General features: G+C 37.6%; 1 protein-coding gene across 50 annotated transcripts in view; it reads right to left on the reverse strand.

The window, feature by feature from the left end:
• The window catches only part of hth (homothorax), a 643,335-nt gene that overhangs the window by 409,882 nt on the left and 209,915 nt on the right, over positions 1-23,538 (reverse strand). For 45 of the 50 annotated variants that reach the window (XM_067113408.1, XM_067113441.1, XM_067113439.1 and 42 more), the window contains one exon: positions 7,496-7,634. The exons of the other annotated variants lie outside the window; for them this stretch is intronic. In XM_067113408.1, coding sequence (XP_066969509.1) covers positions 7,496-7,634 — 139 coding nt within the window. The remainder of the gene's footprint in view (positions 1-7,495; positions 7,635-23,538) is intronic. 50 annotated transcript variants of the gene reach the window in all.

Consider the following 23,538-nt stretch of genomic DNA (forward strand, 5'->3'; position numbering starts at 1 on the left):
AGGACCATAAGGTCGAAGCGACCAATGACTTACCACGGCGCCAACGGCCCTGTAGGCCTGCGGCCGGAGGCACCCCGCAGAGTCCTCTGTACTCCATTGCAAGCCCGACCAACAATGGAAGGAACAAGAGCACGCTAACCCGACACCACCCGATTTGAGATGTGATAAAACGACGGCAGTGACATCCCGTGACATCTTGGTGACATCCAGTGACATCTGCCAAGGGAGACTCGGCCGTATATAAAAAAAAAAAAAAATAGAGAGGACGACACACGCTCACTATTCCAGGGTCCTTTCAATCCGTCCCTCTTTTTCGGCCCTTCTCTGTTCCACAGCTTATTTATTCTCCCTCATCAACAAATCCATTTCAGAGACGAATAATTGCAGAGAACAACAGCAACAACAAATTAATTACCTCTCACGATTCTCGCAGTCTCATGCATTCTTTTCAACAGCCTACGCGAACATTTTGGTTCTCACACGACCATTCTCAAAACAGCTTTGAACGGAATCGACGAAAAATTATAAATATAATATTTTTGAAACAAAAATAAAAATAAGAGACTAAAATAAATACAATATAGTTCCACAATTAAAGAGAAACCAATTTTGACCAAAACTAACCCCGGCTCTCGAAATCTCAGACGCCTCGGGATAAAAATCCCGCCAGCAATGTTTCGTAAAGCTTTCCACACCTAAACGAAAAAAAAAAAAGCTAAAGAAACCTCACAACTTACGAGTTATAAACGCCTTGATCTCTAATCTATTTTCAATTAAGTGCTTGGGAGCCGAATGCTTATCAGATCCTAAGGTTCCACCACATAATTCAACAGCTTTTTTCCCACATCTAAAAGGGGTGTCTTCCTCCTGATGACAAGAGATAGATGCTCGGCCGACAGTATCAGAACCCGGCTCGGAAAGACGCAAACAAAACGCCAAAATACGATGCATGTCGGAGCAGATAAGACGCCTCGCCGATAAAGGGGCACCATCAGGCATGAAAACTCTTGGCAGCTAATCTCAACACCTACCTACCTACCTACTTACTCATCTTTATTTTCCCATCTTCCATCGGGGGAGATTTCCCGGTGCTTTCGGGGAAGACCAGGAGTAACGTGAAGAAAATGGAAGAGAGGCAGCGCATATCAAAATTTTTGAGCTTATGCGCTCGTTCCAGTTCTAAGCGTGTATAAAAATGACCCTGAAACCGCAACAAACCTTAGCGGTCTGGTCCATGCGTCATTACGTCCAACTGTGCGATTAAGCAGAGAAATTAGGCAGGTATTGATAAAGGAAAGGAAAAGAATCAACAGCGTTTGTGAGATACCCTAAATCGTCGTTAACGTTTTAGGTGGAAAACAGATAAAAGGTAATTCTGCTGAAAGCAAATGTCGCTCAACATTCGAGTAAAAAAAGTAATATCGCTCACATTCGAGTACGGAAGGACACGTTGCTAACAATGAATCCTGATGAGGAAACTATTGGCAGAAAACGTCATCAACATTCCAGGAATAAAATATAAGATGTCGCTTGAAGAAGAAGAGAGTGAAAAATATCGCTAACATTTTGGAGGAACAAAACAAAACTCAAATGTGAAATTCCCTTTCCTCTCTCTCTCATCAAATATGGTGTATGTAGACATGGCGACACTTGCTTAAGAGCTTAGGTATACTTCTAAACAATGTGGTTATGTATGACATTTAAATATCTCAATAAAAGCCTCATCATTTCAAAGAGCTCGATTGTAAGGTTTTCTTATCTTCATTCATTATTACAATTGTTTCATTCTATTGATTCATATCCATTTTCTCCCTAAATTCCGTTAAAATGACTCCAACAACAATGCTCTTTTTAACACTTACAATATTAAAAAGTTCCAGAATAATTTCACCACTGAATCAGTAATGCACATCCTCAAACAATTTTTAACACTGAATAAATTCCTATCACTAACAGGGATTTTTACATTGATTCGATAAAAAGAATTCAAAATTAAAAACAAGTAGAACATGCGCCGTAGTTTCTTCGGCGCAATCGAGTTTTCTGTACAGTGTTTAATGCTGTATGAGCAGCAGCCCATGAAACTTTCAGCCACGGCCCGGTAGTGTCCTGTTCTTTAGCGTTGCCAGACTCAAGTTCATGGCTAAAGTTAACCTTAAATAAAATAAAGACTACTGAGGCTAGAAGGCTGCAATTTGGTATGTTTGATGATTGGAGGGTGGATGATCAACATACCAATTTGCAGCCGTCTAGCCTCAGCAGTTTTTAAGATCTGAGTGCGGACAGAAAAAGTGCGGACTGAAAAAGTGCGGACGGACAGACAAAGCCGTCACAAGAGTTTTCTTTTACAGAAAACTAAAAAAAGGGCCATTCCCCAAGGACGCTGGAGCAGCATTTGAAAAAAACAAACAAAAGCCCAAAACCAAATGAGACAACGTAATGGACCATGACATGTTTAGGGACACAGACGACTATATATGTTTTAACGCTTCCACATTTTTACTAGTCTACATTTTCGGGTCCTGTTAGTCCCTATAGATAGGGGACGAGTGTGCCGTGTCGGGGGGAGGGGGGGGGGGAAGGGGGTTGGGTACTGGGAGGCTGGAACTACTATACTGATAAGCACAGCTACCTGTGGATAATACGAAACACTAAATGGGAATTTATTCACAGGTCTTAAGGAGAGGATACAAATCGACAGGGCGACTGACTCTCTCTCTCTCTCTCTCTCTCTCTCTCTCTGACCATTGGTATTGTAACACCATTTTACTGCAACAAATATGTCAGCTTCAATCTTCCTCCTAAAAAGATGCTCACTTCCGTCAATCCGGAGACGAAAAAACACTTACATAAAAGCACATAAACAAAATTTAATAAGCTATTTCGGTCCTGAACTCCCTAAACAGCTGACCGTCAGCAACTAAATGAGAGATATGTGAACAAAATAAACTAATAAAAACAATTCGCTTAAATAATGCAGGCCTGAATAGAGTCGAATTCAGAAGACCACCTACTGGCTGCAGTGAAACTGCAATTAGCACACCTCTAAAAAAAAAAAAAAAAATAAGCGAGCGTCGGCGAACTGTTTGCAATTTGACCGCAATTCAGAACCATCTTTTCCTTCTATTTGCAACACCTTTCGTAACAGTCTAAAAATAATAAATACGGGTAGTAATATTAATCATGAGAATGATGGATTACACAAACTAAAAATAATAAATAATAGTAGTAATATAATCACGAGAATGATGAATTACAAACTATGACAACAATGAGAATTGTTAGAAGAGAATTTAAGTCACATGACTACAGCAAAGATATCGACGAGAATAACCTTCAAATTCCCATCACTGCAGGGTTACGAATATGGGGTGGTGGAAAGCTATAAATTCACCGTGGCACCGACGAAGACCAACCAATGACAAAAAACCCACAGGGCCAAAGAAGAGGGGAGGGGGAGGGGGGGAAGGGGGAAGTGAGGGGAGAAGGGAGGAAATGCTATGAAGGGTCTAAGATATAAATCGTTAAGCCGTGCCAGCGACAACCGCTTGGATGGTAACGTAGAAGCCACATGATACCCTGGCCGAGGAGAGGTATTTCACATTTCGTAGATTGTGAGAGAGAGAGAGAGAGGAGAGAGAGAGAGAGAGAGAGAGAGAGGTGGGGTAAGTACCTTAATGAATGTGCGGTCTTCCATCAGCCTTTGTGATCTTGGAATAAACTGACACTAAAAAACAAGCATAAATAAGCAACCTTAGATTACTCAAGACTGTTCCGCGAAACATTAATTTTCCTTCTAGCACTTTCTACCGGAGAGCAAAAGACACTCCAGAAACGGATGTGCGAAAAATGTCTATATTCTACCTTTTAAACCTTTTACAAATTTTCAGATTCTTCAAGTTCTCCAATAATTATACCTAAGTGGCTTCTTGTTAGAGACGACACGTTCAGCAACTTCGCAACCTAAACAAATGAAGGTGCGAGCTCACAAAAAAAAAAAAAAAGGTTCACAAAAATACTTCAGAGACCCAGCTAAGAAGCAGCTTCCCTTTGATCCCAGACAACGTCGTTTAACTGTCGCAAAATATATAACGGGACCTCTCCACTTCTCTAGTAATATCAGCAATTGCAGGAATCCGACTGTTTGTTCAAGTAATAATGGAAAATAACCTTTTCAGATTGCTAAGAGATTCAGTGTTGTTTCAGTTTCTTGTTCTTCTGTAATGTGGTACATACTCATAGGCTTTTAACTTTTTTAACTTGCTTAGCCGAGGAATGCCCCTATGAAAAAGCAAAAGAAAAACGCAGGATAAAGAAGAGAACAGTAAAATATAAATATAAAAAATACAATGGTAAGCAAGCATTGTTTGTCCCTGTGCAATGCCTTCGCGAGTGATTGCGTTTCATAAAACTTCAAGACGTTTCTGCCAACTCGTTGACACTGGAACCTGAAAATACCCGAAGTTCTATAACGATTCGCAAGATACATTTTCGGTAGTTCGTTGATCGCAAACAGAAATCTTTTCCGCGAACAACAAAAAGAATGCCACGAGTCAACAGGGCATTAATTGATTGATCTAACGTTACAAACTGGCTTCACACCCACCACAGTCATCGAAACCTAATAGGGTACTAATTTGAGAACGACCCCCGTCATCGCCGGAGTCTACCAAGTGTCAAACATAAGCACGTCCGCCACGGTACAAATGATTATTAATATTCATAAATCATGTCCTCCCTCCATCTTTTCTCGGGCCTCACTGTGATCCAGTTTAGAGACTTTAGGATTGAAGAATCGGGGTTCCTACGCGTTATTTGTTATTTAGTTTCAGTATTGAATCCATACAATATATTTCAAATGGAATCCGAGAAACAAAGTAACCCATACAGACGCATTTAATAATCCAAACGCCCCCACGCATGTACACACAAAGTACGCACTTATCCACACACACACACACACACACACACACATATATATATATATATATATATATATATATATATATATATATATATATATTTATATATATATATATATATATATATATATATTTTATATATACATATATATGTTTATATATATATATATATGTATATATTTTTTTACATTCAAGAAATATTAAGCCACATACATAGTTTAATATCCCTTCGCTATACCGTGGGAAAAGCTTAGATCCAGGGGGAATTATAACTAAGCGCTTCGTCCTCGGCATGAGTTATTTTCGAAAAAATTTCAAAAAAAAAAAAACCGAGGTACAAGACCACTGACAACCGACGCAACAAAAGCAAAACAATAGATAAATAAATAAATAAATAAAAAAAACCAACACCGTAAAGACAGACAATTACCAAAAAGCAGCCAAGAGCTCACAGAGAATGAAATCGGTGTGGGAGGGAGTCCCTTCGTAGTAGGATGTGTCATCTTGGTCTCGAGTTACAGCCGAGTGGATGTAAAGAAGAAACGTCCCCAGCCGGCGAAGAGGAGCAGCCCAAGTGGCTGATGAAGGAATGAAGAACGACCATGGCACTAAAAGGAACACAAAGACACACACACACACACACAGAAAGAAGATTCACACACACACACACACACACACACACACACGAAGAAAGAAGATTAGCGGAGGATGGGGGAATACCTCGTCCAATTTGTCAGTAAAACCTTATTCAAAATTTCCTTCCAAGGTGTTGATGAAGAACTGAAAGACGGCGACCGGGTACTTTGAACACGCAAACGCTCACACACATTAATGTTGCAATAGTGAATCAAAATATAGTAAATAGTAAACCTCAGATCAAAAATTTTCTTAGAAAGCACTGATGTAGGGTAATGATTTTTGTAATGCTACAAACTGGTGTGACAGCAACTATGAATAAAATTAACACGAACATGCGCACACATAAACACACACACACACACACACTACATAAGTACAAGGTATAAACGAAGAAAACCCCAAATTGACCTGTCAGCAACCGCAAAACATAATTATTCCCGTCTAAAGATATTCACTGACACCATTCACAAAAACAGAACACCTATCCCCAGCTAAAGAAAAGTTATACTGCATACATTTTCAATATACATTTTACTAACAGCAACTGGTAAAGCACGACTGGAAAGGACTGATCTGACTAACTAATCTTGAAGGTTAAATTAACGTCACGAAAAACACTGACCACTGACGTTAAGAGCAAATTACGATAGGCTTTTAAGATACTTAATTATGCTACCATAAAAATCACAAAACGTAGTATAAGATTCATGTGGTCAATGGAGTTACAGGAGGGAGAGAGAGAGACTTCGGTCTTCACTGAAATCAATTCACCATGTTCAAAGAAAATTAAATCTAGATAATTTTTTAGTTTCTCAAATAGGGAGAAAGTGGAGAAATAGGAGGTGTGTAGGGGAGGGGAAGGTGGAAAGGGGATGGGGAAGACGTCATGGAGGCATTCGGACGCGAGGTACATGCCACCCCACGAAACTCCGGCCGCGTTGTCAAGTCTAAGCAATGCGATTCAATTCCCTTCAACAATTCAATCAACGTAATCAACTCGCGTGCAATGCTGCAGTGGCGACATTCCGATGTAATTAACTGGTCCTGCACAATTTAGGAGGATACGGCATTGGGGGAAAGGTAAACATAGAGATCTCATAAGGGAAGTGTATAGAGAGAGAGAGAGAGAGAGAGAGAGAGAGGAGAGAGAGAGAGAGAGATTTTCTACCTCACATGACGCACGGATCTTTGTTTTTGCCAACTCCTTATCGTTCGTTTGACCTGCGCTAGCAATGACACAACTTCACTCATAATGCAACTTCTAGTACAGAATAATAATCATATTGATAATAAATTCGAAACTCTTATTAATATCAAAACCAAAATATAGTCGGTTGATGTCCTCTATCAATTCCAAATAACCACGCTCCTCCAAAAATAACTATGGTCATTGTCAATCATTATTTTAATAACAACTCAAACCTTGAAAAAGATTCCCAAAAAAAAGCTTCAAAATTATAGTCATAAACTTTATGAGTATTTCGGTTATGTATTGTCAAGTCCATAACAACGGCAACTTCTACAGCATGTCGCTCAATAACATTACCATAAATCAAAATTATTTTTCATTTCAAAAAAGAAAACTAAACCACTGCCAACGTATCACTAAAGTTATCATTCAAAACGATTCTTCATACTTCCAAAAGCAAAATAACTTGACAAATTTATGTTCTCCCTCGCCCTGTTATCAGCCTTAAATATGAATCGCTTCGAGCGCACAATTTTGGCACTTCTACCCCTCACTGCTCGGTGAGAAAAAACGAAAATGAAAATAATAATAATGATAATCTTCCGAAAGATATATATGTATGGCTCATAACATGAAAAACGCTTCATTAGCGTAATCCCCTATTCACGTGAGTGCCCGAAAAGGTATAGCATTTTACCCCCAACAAGAGACAGGTTTAGTTATGAAGAGTCTGGTCGCTGCTTACCTGCTTCGCTGGTGTTGTCTGCTGACTGCTGGGAGGCGGGCTGGTGGGACAGGGGACCAGGGGTGCCACCTGAACCAGGCGACCGGGCGTCGTCGCCGCCCGCGCCCCCGGAATATGACATTGACGAAGAAGGCGGCCGCTGCGGGAGAGAAAAATATAGTGTTAATTAAAAAGATTCAATACAAGTATAAATTGCATATCACAAAAAACAAGAGCTTAATTTTTAAAAAACATCTAAAAATCAGTTATTCTCTTTATCCATTTTATTCAGTAAATAAAATCATAAATTTAGCCCCGTACAATTTTGAAAAACAAGTCAATGTATCCGAATAATTTTGGACAAGAGAATTAATGGTGAATATAAAACAACTGCTCCAAACTAAGGGCATCCGACCTTGAACTTTTTTGAAAAAATATACACAGAGTGCATCCAACTCTGATTTTTTAAAAATTTATGAAATACCAGGATATCTCAATTTCCTGCAAAATCTTACGGGCACGAAAATTCAATCAGCAAACATCAATCAACGAAAAAAAAATTAATATGTATATCAGCTAACATCAATGACTAGGAGCAAAATTAAACCTTATTTTAGCTAATTAAGACGTAATAAATCACTAAACCTGTCTACCCCAGTAATTACCAAATTTAATAGTTCTTCCAGCGAAATATCCTCACCACACACTGTTCTCCACATAGAGAGACAGAGAGAGAGAGAGAGAGAGAGAGAGAGAGAGAGAGAGAGAGAGAGAGAGAGAGAGAGAGAGAGAGAGTTATCAATATACATGGTATAGGCTCTCCCACAAATTTATAGTATTGTCAACTAGAAGAGCATTCACTCAATTACTATACTGTATTTTGCTTTTGCGTAAAACTATCACAATCATCGAAGAAAGCAATTAGTACCGTAACGTTACTATTGTATTCCATGGGCTAAATATTACTTAGGAAATAAAAAACATTATATTACTTAGGAAATAAAAAAAAAATATATTACTTAGGAAATAAAAAAAACTATATTACTTACAAAATAAAAAAAAATTAAGTCCATGCCATGATTACAAAATTACCAAATTACACTCAAATAATTTGCTAATTCTAATTTTAAATTAAAAATAATACTGTAATTGTGGGCTTAATCTCATATTTTTAATCTACTGCTTCCTGTTTGGAATAAAGAAAAATACCAGCTTGTATAGCCTATTGTGTGCCTTTTTGACACATTATATATATTACGTCTCATCTCTAAAAACCACACAAAAAAAAAACAAGCCTTTTGGTGTACTCTCGTATCATCACGTTCTCCCATTATCTACTACTTCTCATTTCAAATAACTGGAAAAAATCACTAATGTCTGTGTCTCTGTATTCCTGCCTTCCCCACCTGCATGAATTCCAAAATACACGGTTCGTGTATTTCGAGGGGCTCAGGTTATCTCCTATATTCTGCTACCCCAGCGATAACGAGGATAAAGTGCGTGTTTAATTGGAACCCAAACGGCTTGGACAGACAACTTGGGGTCCTGCCCTATTGGCCCTAGAATGTAGGACTCCACTCCACTCTTACCACAATTAATACCACTACGCCACTTGCTGATGGTTAAAAGTCGCACTCTCCGAATTACTCTAGTGGGTGCCTTCCAGAGCATGAAATTTCAAGAGAGGAGGAAAGCCACTCGGTTTACAGATAAACAAAAAAAATGTAAACAAAAAAGTATAGCAGCAGGTAAATAAAACTTGGGCATATATACGGGCGTCTTCCTTCGATGCGTACTGTGATGATGGTGGCTATTCAAGCACACAGCGGCTGAGATAAAGACCTGACGCTAATTGGCAGAAGACAATCTGCAAGGTCATCATCAAGATGACACTCTCAGCACAATTCTGCACAGTGATGTAAACATTCACGTAAGGAAAATCAATGGAAAATTGTTAATATCATTACGACGCTAAGTTACTTCATTGCCTCTTACTGTTAGGCAGCTAAATTTATGATTTTTTGTACAATGTGAATTCGTTGGAATATCCTTCTGATAAAGAAATAAATAGCATAGACTAAAGAATGAGCAGGTCATAAGTTGACGCCATGAGACATAAGAAAAAAAAATCCTTTTTTTTTTAATCTCCAGACACAACCCGAGAAACATTCCAGGCAACATGTGATTGCTCATTAAATGACATCGCACCCATAGCCCTAAATATTTCCCCACTGACATACAGAAGTCAGAGTGGGTGGGTGTAAGTGCAGGGGTAGGAGGGGGAATCACTAGAAGTCTGACTTGATGGATAAGGGGGACCCAGAAACGACCCTTTTGATGGATCACTACTTTAACTGGTCGTCATTTACCTCATGCCTTCCCTGGTGACACCGACACCTGCTTAAGGTTTCTGTCGTATCATATTGGAATCACAGCATTGGTTTTATATATATATATAAATAAAACTACAGTCAACAGCGTTTCAATCGCGAGCAGGTGAGGAAATCGAAAAGCAGGACACAGATGGTGACTCAAATCTTCAAATGTAGTGACCATTGCCAACTTGCCTTCATCACAAACGCAGGTAGCTCCATTAGCTGCTTCTATTTACTTCTTTCCCTCACTGACAGAAAATAAAATCAGCTTATTCCCATACAAACTGATGCTTAAAACTCACAAAATAAACCAAACAACAAAGAAAATATTGCAACTAGAACACACGGCCACAATTCGCCTAGAGTGTTATGATGCATTTACCTAAAGAAAAAATCAGGCACCCTAGTATATTTACGTAATAAAAATCACAAGTATAAAAACAAAATAAAACAAAATCAAAATTCATCGTATGTGGAAAAACTAGTTATTTGACTGATATTAACAAGAATTAATACCAGAGAAAATTCTTAGCTGTCTGTGACAACTGGAAGTCAGTTTTCACGTCAGCGCAACACACATTATGACAATCACCTCTGGGACCTGACAGCGTGGAATGACCTGTTTTATAATTATTACCAGTGATATACAATTCTGGCCAAATCAAATCAAAAGTACTTCAAAGCTTGGGAATAACAGAGTTCTGAACATTATAAAATTAAAATAACCAATTACTTAAACTAAAAAAGAAATTATTGAAACAAATACAAGGACACTGAGCAGCAAGCAAACATTTGATCACTAGTCAAAGATTATTAAAACTTTAAAATACTTAAGATCGACATAGTTATCTATTTGGACGGTAATATTTTCATTACATGGCACTAAAAATGTATTATCTAATGTTGCCAGAACAATAAAATTTGCTTAACATACAAACCCAGCATTCGGTTCAGGCTCTTAACCACAGATTCTTCACACCAATTTGAACCGAATTATACGCAAAAAGTTACGTCACTATTACCAATCATACAGAAAAAGTCATTCCACGTCTAGCCCCGTAAATGGAAAAGCTGATGCGCAAATGTTAACGATAATGATGATGATAAAAAAAAAAAAAAACAGTTTTTTCCCGAACAAAGCTGATAGTTCACGTTTCTCACCCGACTGCCATTACCATTTTGGACATCAGACAAAATAAAATCTTGGATAATTCGAACGAAAATAAAACTCAGCTCAATTCAGATCATCATTCATAACATCGACTATAATAAAATCTTAAGAGGAGAATTCTAGAGAGAGAGAGAGAGAGAGAGAGAGAGAGAGAGAGAGAGAGAGAGAGAGAGAGAGACAGAGAGGTCATCAGGCAGGAACATCAACAGAAAATAAAATCTTAATTCAGGATAATTCTAAATGACTATACATACTCAGCTCAGAGAGAACTCAGAGAGAGAGAGAGAGAGAGAGAGAGAGAGAGAGAGAGAGAGAGAGTCATCAGGCATGGGAACAACCGAGACATGATCCCAGCATCCGATAATTTTCAAAATCAATTGAGTAATCGACCCAGCAATAAAATAATGATTCCATGGCTGATTGCACCAATCAGCCATTAACACCATAACGGGGGTCATATAGATCTACATCATTATCATTTTTCTTTTGCAATGGAATTTCACTTTGAAATTATCAGTGCCGTAATAGGCGCCCAACATGATAGACACACGGGGACAGAGTGCTTAACACGGTATTTGCATGCGTACACATACTGGGTAATTAACGTATGTTTGTTTGTTTTATACACCTACAGTATACACATACACCCCTCCATATATACATTAATACATATATATATACACATATATATATATATATATTTATATATATATGTATATATATGTACATATATTTATATATATGTATATATATAAAGGTACAACCACACACACACACACACACACACACAGAGAGAGAGAGAGAGAGAGAGAGAGAGAGAGAGAGAGAGAGAGAGAGAGAGAGAGAGAGAGCTCTTCGCCATAGGAATTAAAGCCACACTAAAAACATTACAACATGTAAACATGTGACAGCTTCAGCGAAGAAATCCATAGTAAGCTTTGCAAAAAAACGAAAAAACAAAAAAAAAAAACAAAAAAAAAAAACAAAAGGTAACTTAGATCAGCAAAACTCCTCTGGTCGCGCCGCAAACACACCCCTAAACATATCAATGGCAGCGACAAAATAAAAGTCTGGCCGTAACAAAAAAAAAAATAAATTATATATATTTTTCAACCATTCCTCGATATCGCCGGCGCGGTACCCACCGGTGTATATAAATACACGACAATATGTGACTTATTTACAGCACCCGGAGCCAGATATTTATGAACACAACAGCCAATGATATTATGCAAAACATTAAACAGCTTTCAGGCCCCCATCGAATGACATAAAGTTGGCCTTTCAAAACACGGCCGGCGGCACTGTGCCGAAAACTCAGGAACCATTTCCGAAACTAAAGGAGCGATAAATGGAGACGGGAGGCTGCCACTCGCAGGGAAACTTGAGGAGGAACGAGTTACGTGCAGGAATAATCACTGCAAAATATATATATATATATATATATATATATATATATATATATATATATATATATATATATATATATATATATATATATATAATGTATATATATATATAATATATATATTCATATACATATATATATTATATATATATATACACACACACACACACGGACACTCTTAAACCCGCAAGACAAATGTTTGCTAAATTCAGTAACTTTGGAAGACGGCCTTCAGCTCGAAATATTACAGTAGCCATTTTGTCTGAAATGTTTAACAAATGGACGTGAGTGACACATTACACTGTGAGAGAATCGCGTAGTTGTACAGACTACATCGTGTATGAGACACGAAATGAAATACAAAAAAATTAATATCCAAAAAACCCTTAACGCTAAGTTATTTATCAAATACTAATTTTCATCAGTTTACTGTGGACATGTTGTGCAATTGAGAGAGAGAGAGAGAGAGAGAGAGAGAGAGAGAGAGAGAGAGAGAGAGAGAGAGAGAGAGAGAGAGGATTAAAAAACTTACTCTGACATCCGAAAACCATGGACATCAGGTTAGCTACTAAAAATCATAATTATCAATTTACAGTACTGTGGACGTGTATGTACACTTTCAAGAGAGAGAGAGAGAGAGAGAGAGAGAGAGAGAGAGATTAAATAATGAGCCTGGGGTTGACAAAGAAGTGTGGGTTTTGGTGGCGGGTGGGAAAAAGGGGGGAAGAAGGGGGCAGGGGAGGAGGGGTGAGCAGGGGTGGGAGGAGCTGAGTAAGGGATAGCAGGGAGTAATCACAGGAAGTGGCATCGTTGATCACTCATTATAGTTCATTTGCAAGCACTCCACGCCAACCACTATCCTCCGCAGGGCTTGTTAGGGCTGACACCCGTAACGAGGCCACATGATCAATTGATTGCCCTAACAACGGTTCAGCCTCCGCCAGACGGGATTACACAAAAACAACACTCTATGATTTCGAATTATACAAAATATATAGACTGCCTATTTCCAATATTTATTTAAACTGCCGTCTAATTTCGAATACTAATAAAATTGGTTGACTAATGTCGAATATTTGCAAAAATGGCTGACTATTTTCCAATATTTATTTAAACTGCCGTCTACTTTCGAATACTAATAAAAACGGTTGACTAATGCCGAATATTTATAAAAATGGCTGACTATTTTCTAATATTTATTTAAACAGCTGTCTAATTTGGAATACTGATATATATGGTTGACCAATGACGAATATTTCGAAAAACGCTGGCTATTCTCGAGTATCTATTTAAACCGGTGTCTAATTTCGAATTCTAATAAAAATGATTGACTATTTTCGAATGTAAATAACGTCTAGTTTTGAATATCCTTATGGAAGAAATATTCGCCATTACGCCACTTGTTTTATTTTTTTTTTTAATTCCGCTGCCAAATGTATGTACGCGTCCTAATGCTTCCAGTCGTATCCTTGATCTGTTTATACTTTCAGGATTCGTACGGCTAAAAGCGGCCTGTTATTGAAACTCTATTAATCGAGGTATATATGTATGCATGCACGTATCCCAATATAAATGGACATAAATCTAAATCGACCATTCCCATGCAAAAAAGTAACAGACCAAGAACGTGTGAAGATCACATCCATGCTTCCGGTAGACGAGAGCACACGGTCACTTTCCCAAAAGGTGCAACAACGAAGACGATCTAGCTTATAAATGATCAGATTACCTCTGGCTACACCTTTAGTACCTGGAACAAACTTCCTATTCACTCACAAAAATACGGGCGGCTTTTGACTGCAACAACTTCACACTGCTAAACTCACTTCCATGATGAATAGCCCTCACACACACACACACAAGTGTATGTATATACATATATATAGTGTACATATATATATATTTATATATATATATATATATATATATATATATAAATATAAATATATATATATATATATATATATTTATATATATATATATATATATATATATATATATATATATATTATATTATATATATAAAGTACCCCGGACACGCCCAGTCTGACGCGCTCTAGGGCTGAATGTTAACGATACTATTACAAGGAAAAATATCCTCATCCGGTATTATCAGCAGACATCGTTATCTATATTTAGTGATTAAGGTACCCACATTTGCATAAATGAATATGTTAACTTAATAATAAATCAATACCGGACAGCTCTTGTTCGTTTAAGTACAACGTGATATTATGAGTTTGTGCGATTATACTGCATGAGTGTGTGTGTGTGTGTGTGTGTATATGTGTATATATATATATATATATATATATATATATATATATATATATATATATATATATATATATATAATATTCATGGCGCTGCCCTTCCATCAAGGCAAAGTAGTGGTTATATAACGAAGCTCTGAGCGCGTATATGCCCAAGGGGGGCATCGGCAGCAATATGGCAAAGGCCATAATTTGCCATAAATATAGGAAAATCAGCTGAGTGCCCCAAGGAAAGGATTCCATAAAAAGGGAAGCCAGGAGTAACAACAAGGACGAGTTCATCGGAAAAAAGGATAAGGAACAACCCTTTTCGGGTGAACCTCGATGCACCTGGTCCCTTCTCATGCTTCCTCCTGCAACCTCCTCCTCCTTAAACCTCCACCTGCTTCCTTCTCCCGTATGAAACACTGTTCCTCCTAACTCCTTCAGAAGCCATCATCGCTCTTGCTTCCTTACTCGATATCATTGTTGTCATTACTAAGCCTCCACCTCCTCTCTTTCTCCTCCTTCTCCTCCATCTTCCTCCTCCTCCTCCTCCTCCTACACCTTCCTTCCACTTAAACCAACTCCTTATCAATCTCCTTCAACCTCCATCACATCATGATCGTTATTCAATCTCCTCTTCCTATTTCTTCCTATCTTCCTTACCTCCTGCTTCCTCATTCAAGCTCCTATATCTCCTTCCTCTTCCAGCTACCTCCTAACACCAAGACCAGAATCTCATTCCTCCCTTTCAATTTCCACCACCACCACCAAACCTCTCTCTCTCTCTCTCTCTCTCTCTCTCTCTCTCTCTCTCTCTCTCTCCTCCTTCTGTGAGGCTGAACCTTGCGTCTTGCAGAAGGGTCGCAATATAATAGGATGCAGGGCTACTTCCGCTGCCCTCAACGCTCCACCTTAACATTCCGATTTCGTGGTCGATCACAGGCGTGCAAAGCAAAGCCTTCCAGTGGAGTGTTTGCTTTCATGGAAAGGGAAAAGAAGGGGCGGAGGGGGAGGGGGAAGGGGGGACGGGAAAGAGGGGTGGAGGTGCATTGAATGGGGAATGGGTCGGGATATAAGGAATTAAGATTTGGCGGGGGTGGGAGGGTAACAAGTAACATTGGGTATTTTCTTCCATTCCACGCAGTAATGTCATAATTGCAAGGCAAGGATGCAATTCCCATTCACGCTGCAATTGTGGCAATGGAGAGAGAGAGAGAGAGAGAGAGAGAGAGAGAGAGAGAGAGAGAGAAGAGAGGGGGGATATGTCATCCTACTACGGCGCAGCGTTTCCTCATATTAATAATAATACCTTGCATAATATGAAGAAAAATACAGGTATTAGGGACGGTAAGCTGCGTCCCAGCAGCTGCCCAAAAACACTACGTCTCCTCCTCTCTATTTTTTTTTTATAAATAATCCTAGTTTCCTCGTGCTGCACTTCTAAACTATGATGGGAACACGCATTACCACGTCGCAAATCATACAATATGAAGACAGTAATATATCCACATTGTAAGAATATGCCATTCTCTCTCTCTCTCTCTCTCTCTCTCTCTCTCTATGTAAGTATGTCTGTATGTATGTGTGTGTATTTGTATCATATGGAGGAATATATAGATATGAACTGTGTGTTTGTGTGTGTGTGGGTGAAATTGATTCCACACGAATTATATATATATGCCTGTCATTTTATGTATATTGTATATATATATATAGCATTGCATATATATATATGTATATATATATATATGTATATATATATATATATATATATATATATATATATATATATATATATATATATATATATATATCTAACAAAATCACAAATTCATAAACCAGAATGCCGATTACTCTACCAAAATACTACTAAAGTACCTGACAATCATTCGGGTACATTTTTTTTTTTATTCAAGTACCGGGTTCCTACTTTGGTGCAAGGTCGCCATTTTTGGCCATGTGGAACTCCCGTGACTAACAGTATGCCCAAACAAGGGCGCGTCTCGGGTACTTTGGATTACACAGTGACCTTAAAACGGCTCTTGGGGATGGGATGAGGGCATTGAGGAAACTTCTTACTCTTTACACATTCATTACAGCCGTCTTATTTGGACTCGAACATACACATAATCGACAGTTAAGCACCAGAATCTTAGTGCCACTGAATTTTTTTTTTCCTATCTCCGCTTAGATATTAATTTCGTGTACCTGATCTCACCTCGCTTAGTAGGAATAAGCTGGCGCATAAGCCACACAGACCCTAATGCTAGTATGCTTCCTAAAGGCAGGTAATTCTTTTTCAGCATAAAAGCATCTGCACTCGAACTGGATGTCTTTAGGGAAAAATAAGAAAACAGTTTTTTTAGTTTTCTGTACAAGAAAACTATTGTGCTTTATCTGTCCGTCACCACTTTTTCCTGTCCGCACTCTTTCCTCTCCGCCCTCAGATCTTAAAAACTAGTGAGGCCTGAGGGCTGCAAATTGGTATGTTGATCATCCACCCTCCAATCATCAAACAACCAAAATTGCAGCCCTCTAGCCTTAGTAGTTTTAATTTATTTAAGGTTGTAAGTCAGCCATAATCATTCAGGCAACGATATAGGATAAGCCACCGGGCCGTCGTTAAGTTTGCTGGACCGCGGCTCATGCAGCATTATACCGAGGACCACCGAAAGAAAGATCCATTTTCGGTGGCCTTGATTACACGATGCACAGAAAACTCGATTGCGCCGAAGAAACTTCGGTGCATTTTTTACTTTTTTTTATATGAACCACTCAAAAGGCTTATCAGAAGCAGGCCGACATCTTACGAACGCGCTGTTATTCTCTCTCATCTAGGGGTTAAATTATTCCATTCATTCTGGTAACCATACCACTATTACAACACACTCGAGCACCAGGAAAAGACTATTTGTTCAGAAAAGAATTTGGAAGAAGTGAAACCCTTCCATGAGAGTTGGTTCGCTCGGGGTGGATAACGGGGAAAGTAAAGTGTAGGATTAACGTCCCTGCTTTGAAGAAATTCGGCGATGAAACTTCCAACAGACTTTGCTTGGAAGGTTTGGGGAGACAACCTTCCAATGCTCCATGGAGTGGGTTGAAATGAGGCCCGAGAGATACTAGAGTGAAGGTACCTGCTGATACGACCGTGCTGACTGGTTTAATATAGAGGAGCTGGCGTCGCACTTACAATGGTCTATCGACGCCTGGTGGGAAAATGTGCCGAGTAAATATGATAACAGAACAGAACAAAAGGTTCGGAACAACTGACCCAACCGCTGGATGATTTACAAAGATGATAAATTAAATCTTAAAAGGTACCTAATTACCAGACGTGAGAGATGGGCGAAAGCGTAATCACTCAGGAGCTTACAGAGAGAGAGAGAGAGAGAGAGAGAGAGAGAGAGAGAGAGAGAGAGAGAGAATGAGTGTGTGTGTGTGTGTGTGTGTGTATGACTGTGCAACCGAGAGTGTGTGTGTATGACTGTGCAACCGAGACCAAGCCGCGTCCTGAATATAAATTGCAAGATTATGTTATACACTTAGTAAAATGCGTTGGCTTGTCCATTAGAAATATTGGGCGAAACCACCGTTACCAAATTAACGATAACCATAGTAAAAAAAAAAAAAAAAAAAAGTATTCCCCGGTGAAAATTCTGGGACGGCAAAAATGTGAGTTATGAAAATAAAGGAAAATAATAATTTTTCCCCTTCCTTCGGCGCTGCTAAAGACAAAAGGAAAGGAAAGAACTCCTATGATTGACGAGCCAAAGAAGATTAGCAACCAAAAATTTGTTTACATTAATAAACGCGTCCCCCTAAATCCCCGGAATTAATTATTAGGCCTCATTAACTCTCCAACGTAATCCCCGGTTGAAATCCTTTAGTAATCCGGGCCTCAGCCCCACCTCTCACCTTTCCCTTCTCTCTCTCTCTCTCTCTCCCAATATCTCTCTCTCTCTCTCTCTCTCTCTCTCTCTCTTCCATTACTATCTAAATCCCTTCCAGAACCTCTCTTGTCGTTATAGCCCTTTGTCTTTCTCGCAAGAATGCCACTTTACATGATGTAAGAGAGAGATATATTAATTCTAATATGAACCTTCAGATATAATATATATTTTGAATCTGTTCGAGAGATAAAACGAGATATTTTTATTCATTACAGTTACTATCTTTTACAGTTTGTAAAAGAAAAAAAATATACCACGGACTACTTGCAGAATGGGACTGATGCCTCCTTCACTCACGTAAAAATAAAAGTGTAATTATGTACTAACAACTCATTTAAAACCAAAAGTCTTTAAATATCAGGTGTGAATATGACAGATAAGTATGGATGTGGTATTAATGGTGTAAATCATGAATATATACACACATACAATATATAATACAATATATATATATATATATATATATATATATATATATATATATATATATATATATATTATATATATATATATGGAAATGATGAACTCACAGTCAAAAATCTACATTTATATATATACATACACACACACACACACACACACACACACACATATATATATGATATATATATATATATATATATATATATATATATATATATATATATATCTATATATATATATATATATATATATATATATATATATATATATCCAGAGGAGGAAAATAAGAGAACTACACTCCACGTCTTTTTATTTTTCACCCGTAGTAAATGTGATTATAACGTGTGTGTGTGTGTGTGTAATAACTAATATATACATATATATATAATATATATATATATATATATATATATATATATATTATATATATATATATATACATATACATATACACACACAGTGTTTAGAATTGCGTGAGCGCAAGGAGTGTACCTTCGATATACTGAACATCAACAACAATCTTTAAGAGTTCAGACATGAATGTAACCTAAGGTTTTATCATAAAGGCTAAACCGCCACCACACGTGAGTATTACGATGTTCACTAAATGCAAAAGCGGAATTCGTTAGGCCTCATGGATAATCTCAGAGAAAGGACCCTGAGGCGATTCTCATGAAATTATCCCATCATTTTTGTTTACTACTCCTTGCTATTTTTTTTTTTTATTTATTTATTTTCTGGAGGCCCCTCACGAAGCGCCTCGAATTATTGCAAAATTTCCACCCGGTATAAACAAGTCATTTTGTGTTAATATTACCACATCGGGTTTTATCTTCTAACGAGTGATTATGAGCAGTTTCTAGTGGGATATTTATTGTAATTAAAACTAAAAACTCTATACATACACAGCATATAATATATATATATATATATATATATATATATATATATATATATATATATATATATATATATACATACACACAATACATGATACATACAATCTTATATATATATATATATATATATATATATATATATAAATATATATATGTATGCATATATATATATATATTATATATATATATATATACACACATACACGTAACAAACATTGCTTTCCAAAACAACCACTGTCATTCGTGGGAGCCTATGAATGTTCTTACTCAAGCGAGAAAAGCACACAGAATTATTCAGATTTCGGCAGCCTAAAAAAAAAAGCGGATGAAAAAATGCGTCATTAATATTCCTTTTACTTCAACGGTCATAACTAAAGTAAAATCTAAACTTAAAACCCTCTACTGAAGCCACTCTCTTTTGATGAGATGCGTCAAAGCTATCAAAATACAGCTGAAACAAACTGTCTTTCTGCATCCCTTCCCAAATACCACGACTGCAATGAGCACTGCAATAAATAAGACCCGAGGAAATAAACAAACCTAAATCATACACCGCTCCTATTACAAGGAGCAACGAGAACACCCAAAAATAAATAAAAACTTACCAAGGCGAGAACTCTCACCTAATAAATAAATGCGGCTCATTAATTTGGGGAATTAAAAGCTGGTCATCCTGGCGTGCCTATAAACACTGTAATTACATCTTGGGAGCCGGGAGCCCTCGGCTAGCGCTCATGAACGGGGCTGGGCAAATTACCAGTATATACTCTCGAGGGACGCATGATGAAGGGGATAATACCTCCTCTGATGCATCTTGATGTGAGGAAGGACGACGACGACCAGGAGGAGGAGGAGGAGGAGGAGGAGAAAAGGGGGCGAGAGTGATAAGGACTATAAAAAAATTAATATTCTCCCTCTGGCTAAACTTGACTTTTTAAAGTCATTCAGAAAGACTCGAGACAGAAATAAACAAGTAAAAAATGGGTCAAAGTTTCTTCGGCGCGGTCGAGTTTTCTATACAGCGTATAACCAAGGACAGCGAAAACAGATTCTATCTTTGTGGTCTCGGTAATGCTGCATGAGCAGCGGCTCCATGAAACTTAACCACGGCCGATGGTGGCCTGTCCTGGCGACGTTGCAGACGCACAATTATGGATAACTTTAACTCTAATAAAATAAAACCTACTGAGGCCAGAGGGCTGCAATCTGGTGTGTTTGATGATTGAAGGCGGATGATCAACATACCACCTTGCGGGCCTCACCTCAGTAGTTTTTAAGATCTGAGGGCGGACAGAAAAGTGCGGACAGACAAAGCGGCAATAATAGTTATCTTTTGAAAACTAAACAATTCGTTACAATTAGATACATAGACACACTATATATATATGTATATATATATATATATATATATATATATATATATATATATATATATATATATATACTATATATATATATATATATATATATATATATATATATATATATATATATATATATATATATGTAGCCTAAACATCCATAAACTCAGATTCCCTTTAACAGGGAATAACTGACACTCAGGGAGAACTATAACATATGAATGGAAAAGTCGACCTTTTTTTTTTTTTTGCATCTAAGCCAACAGGTTCAGGCGCAAGACATTCCCTGGTTAAACTGGAGTATAAGTGACAAATCTATTGTGTATATGTATATGTATATAGTATGTATATATATATATATATATATATATATATATATATATATATATATATATATATATATATATAGAGTATATATATCATATCTGTACCTTTGAACTACTACAAATGCTTTCATGCAGGAGGAGGAGGAAGCACGTGACTTACTCCAGAAACCAGGCTTGGGGGGACAAAGGCATAAAAGTCTCCAGCCCTGTCGAGGTGCTTCCTCCAATAAGCGCCTGCGATCGAGGTCCTTATTTACGATTTCCGACTCCGATTACCCACGCAAGCAAGCACAACGTACAATAAATTATGCGCGTTAATAGTCGCTGGCGTCTGAGCTGCAGGGAATTCCAGTGAAGAAGATGTTCGCGCCCGTGGGGAGGAGAAGTTACCGTTTGCAGGAGAAAGGAAATAATAATAATAATAATAATAATAATAATAATAATAATAATAATAATAATAATAATAATAATAATAATACTGCAATAACAAAATAATAATAATCATAATAATAATAATAATAATAATAATAATAGCACGGAAACAAATAATCAAACAAATTCCCTAATTCCAAGGGGCCCCCATTACAGCCAGAAAGTAGGACTAGATATGTATACCGAGGGTGGGGAGGAGGGGCGGGGGAGGAGGGACAGATATGGGAAGCGGTGGATGGGTAAGGTTAACCAATGGCCCCATTTTCATGCCTTCCCGTGACATGACCCTCCCTACTCTCCATGCCCTGGGCCATGACACCTGTCAATCATTGCGTCAACCTGTCGCCAAGGGTCGTTGGGCGTCACGACTTAGAACGTTCTGCAGAACTCGGGAACTCGCTCCCTCCGGAGACACAGCGTCCTGTGTTCATTTTTGGGTGACGAACGGAAGCTTATGACGGAGGTGGGTGAGCTCGGGGGAGGGGGAGGGGGAGAGGGGGAGGGGGAGTGGGAGGGGGCTAAGTTGATTTTGGCAACGGGTGTCTCCTTAAGAATAACAAGCGAGGTGGACTCAGTTTTATTTTTATGTATTCTAAAATAAACCCCTCAGGAATTATACTATCGGAAATTAATGTTTCTATAAACTGGGTCCAAATATAGTATATAGACGTAAGACTATAGGATCCCTCCTTCAAGGTCAATGATAAACGTTACGTAAACATTTATGAATATATGAATATATATATATATATATATATATACATATACAGAATATATATATATATATATATATATATATATATATATATATATATATATATGTATATGTATATATATATGCATGTATATTCATAAAATGTATATTCATAATGTTTATCATATACATACATATATATATATATATATATATATATATATATATATATATATATATACATATATATATATATATATATATATATATATATATATATATATATATATATATACAATTACATATATATTGAATGCCATATCTTTTCTAAATATACATTTTTAATACTGTGTAAAAAAAAATTTGTTTAACTTCTCTTTCATTCACGTACATGAACATTATAAGCACTAAAGCCACCCATTCATCCAAGGACACGAACACGCACACACATTCATAAAAGCCACCCAGCCCAAGAACCAAAAACAAATAAAGATTAATTTACGATAATGTAAGAATGTCTCTTGCTGATAACCCTGAAAGTTGACGGAGGAGGAGGAGGAGGAGGAGGAGGAGGAGGAGGAGGAAGAGGAGGAGTAACAGAAGGCGGAGACTAACACGAGTTGTGCCCCTTCACTCATATGCAATATCTGACAATTGATCTTGAGCTCAATGTCAACCGCAGATTACACTAGATGAGAGAGAGAGAGAGAGAGAGAGAGAGAGGAGAGAGAGATAGAGAGAGAAAACACTGCAACGTGAATTGAAGA

This window comes from Macrobrachium rosenbergii, chromosome 12 (genome assembly GCF_040412425.1).
Source record: "Macrobrachium rosenbergii isolate ZJJX-2024 chromosome 12, ASM4041242v1, whole genome shotgun sequence".
Lineage (NCBI taxonomy): Eukaryota > Metazoa > Arthropoda > Malacostraca > Decapoda > Palaemonidae > Macrobrachium > Macrobrachium rosenbergii.